This window comes from Pezoporus occidentalis, unplaced genomic scaffold (assembly GCF_034315485.1).
Source record: "Pezoporus occidentalis ecotype Australia unplaced genomic scaffold, CSIRO_AGI_Poc_V1 ctg86, whole genome shotgun sequence".
Classification (NCBI taxonomy): Eukaryota; Metazoa; Chordata; class Aves; order Psittaciformes; family Psittacidae; genus Pezoporus; species Pezoporus occidentalis.
The window spans coordinates 8,865,969-8,877,224 of NW_026916220.1; the positions used below are offsets into that span (position 1 = coordinate 8,865,969).

Here is an 11,256-nt window from a genome sequence, read left to right on the forward strand (position 1 = left end):
GTAGTTTTTCCTTTCACTGTTAATGAATACAGCTACAACTAATTGCTATTCTCAAGCAACATAGTTTGTTTTCCAGCCAAATTTCAAACCCAACAAAAAAATCTCAAAGATTATTCATATACAAGAGGAGGTGAAGGAAGGAAGGTCAGGGAGCAGGAATGGTGAGTTTCATGGCATTAGTTACCAACATAACCCTGCTCATAACACAACCTTTACAACATTTTAGCTAAGTGGGACAGACTGGCTGAAGGTTAATCAGTTCCCTTCACCCAGAATTTAGCGGACAGGTAAAAAAAAGTAACTTTTCATTCTAATGAGGACAGAAAAGCTGTATGTCTGAATAACAGCAGATGGAAACAAGCAGCGAATTCTCACTCCAGAAAATACAAGTTGAGATGCTACAGTCGTTTCTCACCCTGTCACAGTGACAAAAGTAGAAGTTAACTTGGGCTGAAAACTAACCAGAAGGTTTTGGTTTTTAAGACTTTCAGCCAAGACAGGTGATAGAGCTACCAGAGTCCAAAGTATTCCTGTTTCAGCCCCCTCAGGAACAGGTGGGAGGCTCAGTGTGGATTTTATGGGACAAGTTTCTGAAGGACAAGTTTAAACAATGGTCAGGGGCCATTACACTTAAACAACCTCTCCTCGGTATGTCTACTTCTGCTCTCACCCTTACTTGTGCTTCAAACTAAGACAGCAGAGGCTGTTGCTTGATACACCATTTATGAAGAAAGAGTCCTGCAAGGCAAGAGGTGTGCCCATTACTGACAGGATATTCTTCATCTTGCTCTCTGCAAGGCAGCTTGGAAATCTACAACACAGAGGTGATTTGTTCATGTTGCACTGTAGGGAAGATGGATAAAACCCAGGCCTTTTCATGGCTGAAAGATGAGCTATCCAAATTTCAAGTATAAGGAAAATGAATCAAGCTAATGGGAGAATTTACAGAAACCATGGCTTCACGATTTAGTTTAGAGTGCCCTTTTTTATTCTCTTAGTTCTTTTGTATGCTTTCTGGTATCACTTCTTTCTATCTCCCAGTATCTTTGCCCAAGGTGAAAACCAATGCTCCTTTGCACGGGCACATTAAATGTTAAAGCAACCTGCCTGAAAATGCTGCTGCTCATAAAGTTCCTCCCGCATTTCCAGATTCCCACACATTTCAGATCCTTTCCTATACTAATTCAGATGGTGGGGCTTACTCAGCATTAACATCTCAATGTGCATCAAAACACAGAGACACTGAACATTACTATCACAGCTGATTTATGGCAGTCCTTAGACACCAAGGGAAAACCAGAGAGGTGCATCCCAACAGGCAAGTTCATTCTGAGGACTTTTGGGAGCAGACATCACTGGGAGAGGTTTTATCTCTAAGGCTCTCCTCCGGGATGAAATTCAGCTGCACCACGGCATCTCCTAAAGCCTTGTTCTCCGCTTGCACCTAAGTCTTCTGAGGAGAGTCTGGGGCAGGACGGCTCTCTGTCCGGAGGAGGATTGACCCCGCAAACCCCAACGCCACCAGGGCAGGGGCTTTGGGGGGGGCGGGGACGGGACACGACGACACGACATGCAGAGGGAGCGTAGTCCCGGCTTTCCGAAGCGGGGCCCGGTGCCCGCGGGGAAAAGGCCCCTGCCGGGGGGTTCGCGGGGGCTTCCCAGAGCCGGTCCCCTCCGCCTGGGAAGGGAAGAAGGTGGCCGGGTGGCGGCAGCGAAGCCGTGGTGGCCATCAGGCCGGGGGAACCCCCGAGACCCCGCTCCCAAAAGCACTATCATCCCGGGCACGTACTCACGGCTGCTGCGGGGGCCGGCCGAGGAGGAAGAGCCGGTGTCCCTGGCGGCCGCTCGCTCTCCGCCCGCTGGGTCCGTCCCTTCCAATCCCCTCCCCTCCCTCCGACGCGTTCTGGGGTTCGAGCTCCCACTCCTGAGCTCCCGCGTTTCCGCTGTTACGCGTGGGAGGACGCGGCGGGGCTGCCGGCGGGGGAGCGCTCCCGCCTCAGAGGAGCGGCCGGCAGAGCAGAGTGGGGCTTAGGGCAGAGCGGGGCTCAGGGCAGAGAGGGGCTCAGGGCAGAGCGGGGCTCAGGGCAGAGCGGGGCTCAGGGCAGAGAGGGGCTCAGGGCAGAGCGGGGCTCAGGGCAGAGCGGGGCTTAGGGCAGAGAGGGGCTCAGGGCAGAGAGGGGCTCAGGGCAGAGCGGGGCTCAGGGCAGAGAGGGGCTCAGGGCAGAGCGGGGCTCAGGGCAGAGCGGGGCTTAGGGCAGAGAGGGGCTTAGGGCAGAGAGGGGCTCAGGGCAGAGCGGGGCTCAGGGCAGAGAGGGGCTCAGGGCAGAGCGGGGCTCAGGGTAGAGAGGGGCTCAGGGCAGAGCGGGGCTCAGAGCGGAGCAGAGGTGGGCTCAGAGCAGAGCGGGGCTCAGAGCAGAGGTGGGCGCAGCGGACGGCAGCAGAACTACAAGCGACTGACCGGAGCCGGACTCTGCTCCTGCTTTTCCTCAGACCCGGCTCGCCCTCCAGCTGCAGCGGTGTCAGCCGTCGGGGCTCTCCGCGCTTCACTGCTAGAGAAACTTCAGCCACTTGCCGGGCAGTACCCATCCTCTGCCCTGAGCGGCCGCCTGGGTGAAAGGAAGTGGTCCTTTGCAAGCCATCAGAATGGCGAGGACCATGAGACCCGACAACATTAACCCCCGGACGGGGATGGTGGTGGCTCTGGTCAGCGTCTTCCTGGTGTTTGGTTTCATGTTCACCGTGTCCGGCATGAAGGGGGAGACCCTGGGGGACATCCCGCTGCTGGCCATTGGGCCAGCCATCTGCCTGCCAGGCATAGCCGCTATTGCCCTCACCAAAAAGACCGACGGCTGCACCAAATGGCCCAAGAAAAACAAGTGTTCGTGCTACAAGCAAGTCAGGGACCGGGATGTCTTGAGGCTGCTGAGAACCCCCTCAGACCTGGAGTCTGGCAGGATGAGATGCAAGAGGCTGTCGAAGAAGGCATACCAGAACAGAAGAGTGCTGCGGGGCAAGGACTCTGTGTCCGTCTGCACCACCGCCACTGCCGCCATGGGAGAGTGCAGGAGCTTCAACGGAAAAGTGGAGGAGGAGATGCTGAGCTACCTGGAGACGTGTTACCCAGAGATGCCAGGGAATGTGCTAGTGAGAGATGGCACAGTGTACAGTGCCTTGGAAAAGGAGAGCTCTTCTCCCACCGGGGACAGCACTGCCTGCCCAGACATTGAAGACAACATTTTTGTTGCTCCTAAAGACAGTATCATAGTCTGCTCTTACAAGGAAAACAGCCCTTATGACCAATACTGTTGTTACATAAACCCTACTGAAGTCAACTCAGACCAAGAGACAATAGTGTGAAAGATGCATACTTTATATATATGTATGTATACAAAACCAACAACTTCAACTTCGTGATAGGGGATAATATAGTTTACAGGACTGCATGGGACAATCCTGATACTGTTACAGTTTAACGTGATATGTGACTGATACTCAAACCTTGTGTGCCTGAAATGCTCTTTCTGTAAGTAAAAAAGCATGTTTAAAGGTTAAAGAATACAATTTTTCATTTTGGAAAAAGGAAATTACATTTTAATTTTATTTTCTCCCTTCCCCTCCCTTTTGTTTTCCTTCTGCCTGTTGTACCCAAGCCCGTAGACACAATGGCATGAGGGCAGCAGTGGCCATCAGCTGAGATCAAGAGCTGTCTGGAGCTGTCTGTAGGGAACAATGTGGTGCTTTATGGCTGAATGAGTCTCAGCAATAGCGTCACTTCACTTTGTGAAGGATTGAGAGATGTCAGCATGCACTCCAACAGACTGATGTTAGGGAGTGTAGAAAAGATTTGTCTCCCTTCTTCCTAGCAAGATTTGATTTTCTTCTGCTTCAACGAATCGATGTGCTGACCCTGTGTAGGCTCTGCTGAAAGTCTCCTAGCAGCCAGATAGGCTCCAGGGAGTTTTCAAAGGCTAATCCAAATAGCATGCAAGGTACAGGTTTTAGCTTCATTCCCCACTGGTATAGAGTTCTCTGAAATGTTTCTAACACTTCTGGATTTCACAGTTGTACTTGACTAGAAGATTATGACATGATCAAGACACATTTCTTGCAGAGACAAGGAGCAGATGCCAGTGGATGCAGGTCTTAAAAATATACCTCAGTACCTCTAAAGTCATTTAGAGGATAGACTTCTGTGGGTTGTGTTCAGAGCTGAGTCTGATTCCTGAAAAAATGTCGCTTTTATATGCTTTTTTAAAAATGCCAGATCTTTCTCTGTGGGTGATGAATGGTTACAGTCCACTCAGGGGTCTCAAAGCTGTACTTTTGCTGTTGGGAGGCAACAGAGGACCTGGGTGACAGGTGTTTCTGTTCACAGTTTATGGATACGTGCAAGAGAAGTATGAAGTGAGTAGTGAGTATTAACCATTCAAAATATGAACCTGTAGCTTACATACAGAAAAAAACAAATCCTGGGTATTCTGTCCAGCAGCAAATTACATGGTTTTGTACACAATTTTTATAAAAATCTTACCTGGCCTCTACTACATAGGTAACAGAGATGTGGTAGCATACAATGTAAATGTTAAGCAGCTACACTAAAGATTAAACTCTTAGGCTAACAGTTACTAAACCACAGAGTAACTTGTTAGCATGTCACAAAGTCCCAATTCTTATAAGTAAACCCTAACAACTCCAGAATGTTCCTCTGTGATGGGAGTAGTAATAACTGTTCTTGCTTAGCTGGCCTTTAGTCAACCTTAATTTGCATCAGACAGGTGTATTGAACTACCAGGGCAGGAAAGAAGAAAAACAGCCTCTTTTGTAGCTACCTCAGTTGTTCTGTAGAAAGTGGCACGGATTTTTCCACTAAAATGAACTATTCCAACCTGCCCATGGAACCTTTTGGAAAGTGAATGGAAACTTTATGCATTCACCAGTGTGTTTGTTTATTTGGAAACTTAAGTCAAATAATTACAAAGAATCATCTTCCAAAGAGATTTCCAGAAAGACGACTTTTTACATAAGGTAACTTGTTTTTTTTCAGACCAAACAAGACATTAACGCTTTGGCCAGGCTTTGGTGGCAAATCAGAGTGCTGGTAGAAAAATTAGAAAAATAATCTCTGAGTCAGGTAAGGCCTCTCAATAAGTGCCTACAGTGCTTTGGGAATAAATAAACGTTACACTCTGTACAGTCCAAGTTTCATCCACTGAGCAAAGGAGTTACAGGCCCTCTCCCTGACATGTTCACTCCATTTCCCACTGCCACATAAAAGCACTCTATTATTGTCTGGCAGGTTGTCTCTTGCAGGCATAGTCACTGCAGGACCCTATTCTGCAATGTACAGAGCAGCTTTTTGATGGCACTGGGAAGTCTTACTTCGTGACCTCTGAAGTCAACAGCTAAAATACTGCTGATGAACGTGGTGGGGATTAGGGTCTTTCATCACTTTCTTCCCAAGAGAAGCAGGTGAAGGTCTCAGCATGTGCCAAGGGGTGCTCAGCATCCCTGAAGTTCAGACACTACATGAGAAAACAGAATACCAGGTAGCTGCATTACTGCCTTTGCCAGGGTTATGAGCAATCGCTCTCCTTGCATAAGAGAGCAAAGCGTCAGCCCGCTGGGAACCTAGATTTGTACAGTTATGCAAATATATATAGGAAGAGGTCAAGTTTTTCCATTTTGTCTGGGATTAGATGTTCTCTTTCAAGAGTTATATGGGGTTTTACAAGGTAAGGCAGCAAACTCTAGTGACAAACGGAATGGTAAATATATAACCTGAGATATAGCCACTCCACAATCTGAGTCATGTGCTTCATTCCATTCCTAGTATAAAAACAAGAGAATGTTTGTGTTAAAGCAAAGTTTAATGAGAGTAAAATTTCCCACAATATAGAAAGAGATATAAAAAATATGTGCTGGAAACATGATATTTACAAGCAATGTCCTTCCTCCATTCAGTTAGCTGGGTAAGATTTCATAACAAAATGTAAGTTTAAGTGATATTTCTAGGGTAATCCATCATAATCCACTGAAGTTTTTCACTGAACATCTGTGAAGTTGAAGTTAAATATATTCACACTGTCTCTGAAATCTCTTTCTCTATTTTTCCTTTTTTTCCTAGTTATGCAGAAATTGAAATAGACCACTGGAAAAAAAAAAAAAAATTCGGACATTTAAAAGTAAAGATTTTTTTTTGTGTGTGGTTTATTTTGGAAGTAAAGTGAGCAGCAGCATCTTCAACCTTTTCAGGCAGATACCATGCCCAGGCTAGAGAATTACTGGGGCTTTATTTTCATTCAGCTCATATGGTTTCTTCTGATGGCCACTAGAACTTTTAGGACCAGTGCTGATCTTGACACATGCAGGCATAATCACATTGCTTTTCAGAGGCAGCTTCTAGTCCCGGGTTTGAATCTGGCTTTAGGATACCACAGCCTGGGGTGTGATTCCAAGCCATGACCTGGACATGAGAGCTTGTTTCTGTCCTTGGTACCTTTAAAACATCTCTGGGGCAAAACCCCACTTCTCAATGGTATCCTTCAAACAATTAGTGCAGTTGTAGTGGAGCTGTTTGTGAGCTCATCGAAGTCAATTTCCACATGCTGCTTGGTCCTACAGTATGGGTGGCAGGGTATATGTTAGCGTTTGAAGAAAAACAGTAATTTGGACATTCAGAGAAGGTTCCTAAGATACATAAAATTCATTTTTAGAGTAGCATTTCTCATAGTGTTGCACTGGAGTTTACCTTTTAAGAAAAAATGTAATACACAGATCAGCCATACACAGGGCAACTTTGTGTTGCTTTGTTTAAATTTCTGTTGTCATAAATACCATTTTTATAGTCATACATACTGATCATTGCACAGCTTTTAACAGAAAGCTAGGAGTTTTGAACAGTGTTCAATTTTTTTTTCTCCTGGAACACTAAATAATAGCCAGTCCTTTCTGCCTGGATCCAAAGGAGTGGGAGGTGAGTGGGCTCTGGGTGTGTGCCCCTTGAGACCAATATTGTATTCTTGATCTGTGTTCTGCAGAAATTGAAGTTTTTTTCACAGGCAGATATTCCCCATCCAATCCAGCCTCTCCACAGTTCTGGCTCCAGTTACTATTTATTGTGTTGTAATTATCAGAGTAACAGCCACAAAGACCCCCTCTCATTATTTCTCCTGGTACATACCAGACTGCAGAGTGAGCTCCTGCTCTTGACCAGGGTGGTAGGATATGAAGGATATATATTATACATCCCAAGTAAACTGTTATGTTGAGACATCCAACTAAATTGCCAGCTCTTGCAGCACAGGCATGGGATTGTGCATCTCTGTGTAATACCTTTCATGCCAAAGGTGCTACAGGGGTGGGTTAGAGAGGAGTGACTGTCAGGCCTCAAAAGCACTTCCAGCCTGATTTTCATGAACGTTTAGGGACTGATCTACTTATATGCAGAGTACAGTCTGTACTCAGAAACTTTAATCTTAACACATTGCTAGTAAAAACATATTGTTAGAGAATGGTTCTGACATGGGGGATTTTCTGAGTCTTGAAAGGTTACTGTGAAAGTTGCTAATATCAATCATATTAAAACTTGTAGAGCAGCTTCCTCATGTGTAGGCTGGAAGAGTTTTCCTGACACATTCTTAAGACACAGCATGGGGTATCAGCTGCAAAGCAGCTCATGCTGAGCCCATTTCTACTCTGCAGCAAGACTGAACATGCCGTCCCTACTGGGATGACTGTCGGAAGGTTTGTTACTTCTCTGGTACTACGGGCCCTTAGGAACCTAGAATTCACTTTTAATGCTCTCTGGCAAACTTTCATCAGCAAGCATTACCTTTAATTTATCAGTCCTCTCAGTGAAGGAATCCAGACCCTGTATGTCTTTACCAAGCAAGGAGATCCAGCTATTGCTGTGTTCTAAATCATGGTTCCTCTTCTGTTTAGAATAGTTGCATGGATTAGCTCTGACCATGCTATTGTGAAATGCACACAGAAGTGTTCGTGCTTAATGTTTTTACTTACAAACACTGTACCATGCATAGATGTATAAACATCACACATTTGTTTGAAAAGCAGGTCACAAAATGCACAAGCATAGAATATATTCATTTGAGATTTGTTCAGATGACCCCTCTGTCTTCCAATACCTCACTCAAATTTTCTGCCTCAAGCCTATTGTTGCAAAATTCTTCCGTCCTTTAGGAGAATTTCTCTAAGAACTCCATAGTGGCTTTTTAAAGAGAGAAAATTCTTCCAAGAGGATACACAGATTTTGATGTCCCAGGACTGTGTTTTATTTTAATAGCATCATTTGTACTCCTGCATGCTCATTGGAAGGTTTCAGTCACTAGGGTTCCCAACAAATTCTACAAAACCACTCCCTCAGATTTCAAACTGGTTGGTTTACATCTCAACATGAGAAAGTGCATTTTAGCAAATTTTAAACTGGGAGGAGAAAGAATTTTCCCCTATTTTCTTTGGCAAGAACATTGGATTGCATATGATTTTATATTTGAATTCCAATTTAGAAAGTAATAATGTACAATCCAAAGTTTTACATTGACTGGTGTGAAGGAGGGGAAAGTTCAGACAGGAATTAGGAGGACAGGTTACTCATTAGCTGAAAAGCAGATGGTAGTCAGACTGAAAATAATCAGAATAATCTTGCATAGCCTGATCTTTTTACTAGTCCACTATAACAGCCTGCCATGACATAGCACGAGAAGTACACTATTAAGAAATCAAAGGCTCTTACTATTGAGGTCAATTCAGACGGAAGGTCTACTAATAACTTTTAGGGGTCTGAGTGGGGTGGGAGAGAGAGATGTTTTACATGCTAGGAAACCTCATACCAACCTCTTCTTCACATACAGATCTTCACGAGCCCTTGCGTCCTCTGACTGCACAGTCAGGCTCAACAATCATATTATGCCCTTGCACTGTTTGCAAAGAACACCAGATTTAATTTTTTTAATAAATTAAATAAAGTATTTTTTTCTGATTTGACTGTTTAGCTGCAGAAATAAATAGATAACTTTTCTGTTTACACAAAAAGAACCATGGAACTGGATACCCTCTGCACATATTGATACCAAGGTAAATAAAAGATGTTTGCTATCTATCTAGGGGATAAAGACTAACTTTTTGGTGGCAAAACACAGTCTTTTTAAAGTGCCAATGATCTGAATAAAATCTAGGAACTTTTACACTTGGAAATACATTAACCATTTTTTTTTTACTTATTGGTATTTTTTTTATAAATATTGTGGTTGTTCAATCTATTCCTCAACATTCAAACTGAAACAATACAGTGAAACTTTATCAATCTAATTAAAGACTTTCTTGAGCGAGTTTTTGCATTGTGTGATTTTTTTAATGTGCCTGCATTTTCACCTATATGCAGATTGAGCTGCAATAAACAATAATCAAAATACACAATCTTCTAATAAAATCACTCATCATTAATACGGTATTAGCATCCTCTGCACTATTTTGCATGACTGCAAACAATGAATGGTCACTGAGGGAAGAACTGAGTTGATCTATAAAGTACATACCACCTTCATTTCTTCAGCTCTGTTATTACAATTGCTTCCCTATTTTCTGGTAGGGATATAATTTTGAAGGAAAGGAGGAACACATCAAATATTTATCTGTATAAAGTGCCATTTTAGAAAAGAACACTTGCTAGATTAGCTGACTAGCTCCACATCTGGGATGTGAACCTCTGGATTTTGGGCATCCCACAGATGAACACTGTGCTGGTTACCATACCTCAGATTCACAAGCCAGTAAATGCTTTGATGCAGTGCCAAGGTTATCAGGACTTTATTCAGCAGCTACAGTGTTATCCACAATAAGCTTCCTTGCTATATTTCCTGAGCAGTTAGAGATACCAGAGCTATAACAGGACCCTGGAGATCTGAATTTGCAGTAACATCAGTTACAATTGCCACCCCACACAAGGATACAGATTTACAGTGGTGAAATGGGACAGCATTTTGTTTCGCAGGTGCTTTTGTATAAAGACCATCTGCCCTTGTATATGAAGTTGTCTGCGGAGCACCACTGTGTTCCCTTGGTGCGTTCTGATGCTTGCAGAGTACAAACATGAGGTGATGATTGTCAACAACTTCATGTCCTTATACCAGATATTGATTTGCATTAACCTCTTCTTATACAGTTTTATTTATAGCCAGACATATTTTACGCATATAAGAATATTTAATTCTCTCAAATATATATATATTATATAGATAAATTATTATACATATGTATGCCTGTGTGGCCGCACCAGTACATGAAAAAAATATCTCTGCAGCTATGCCACCCCAGGAGGTAAAAGCAAAGCACATTTCACAAGTTTCATGCTGCAATCACCTTTGCTGAATTTGCTGTGTCATACAATCTCTAATGATTGCTCCACTGTTTCTAACTTCTGGTAAAAATCTGTGTAACCAAATAAATGTTCCTGAAACTCACCTATTGCTTCAACAGTTGACAATGAAACATGGCTGTAGCTGCTAAATACATCTAACAAAATGCCTGAGATGATACATCTTAAATACTTGCCGGTTAACTGAGGACACTTCTGTTTGCACCTATAATGTTCATTAACCTGTACTTCTATCTTCTGGAGGAAGAACAGTTGTATCATCACAGTCATCAGACAAACTGACATTCCTAAGAACTTCTGCTTGAAATTTCAGGAAGATATCATAGATTCAACAGTCCTTAGAAAAGCATCTAGTTCTCATTCTGGAGGTGCTCTGAAGAGAGGATCTAGGTATAACAAGAAAGCAGAGGCAATCTGACAGTGGTGTTCTTCAGGATGTACCTGTTTTGTAGATAACCACCAGACTCTAAGCCTCTTACAGTCAGCAAGTCTCTATTATCTTCAGCAGAATTTGAATACTGCCCAAGGACATGTTAGTGGTGAAAGCTGCCAATCCAATCAGCTTGCTAATGGTCACTCATCACTCATTGCTATTTAGATGACTTTAAACTCAGAAGACACCTGTTTTAAAGCACTTAATTCTAAAACCAACACTAAAATAAAGCAAAAGAGTTAAAACTGAAGTACTGCTACAGATGAACATACAACAACATACAACAGATGAACATACAACAAAGCACATTCACACTTCATAAAAGACCCTATGATACACACCTTTCTAATAAAAATGTAAAAATACTAATTCATTAGAAGAATAATGTAAACCATATTACACATCATGCAGCACTAAAACAGAACAGAGA

At 43.4% G+C, this 11,256-nt stretch overlaps 1 protein-coding gene across 1 annotated transcript; it reads left to right on the forward strand.

Annotated features, from left to right (window-relative positions):
* Positions 1–2,518: 2,518 nt before the first annotated feature.
* Positions 2,519–3,602, forward strand: TMEM215 (transmembrane protein 215). Its single transcript, XM_062604454.1, has one exon. The coding sequence runs from the start codon at positions 2,644–2,646 to the stop codon at positions 3,355–3,357; it is 714 nt and encodes a 237-aa protein (XP_062460438.1). The 5' UTR covers positions 2,519–2,643; the 3' UTR covers positions 3,358–3,602.
* Positions 3,603–11,256: the final 7,654 nt, after the last annotated feature.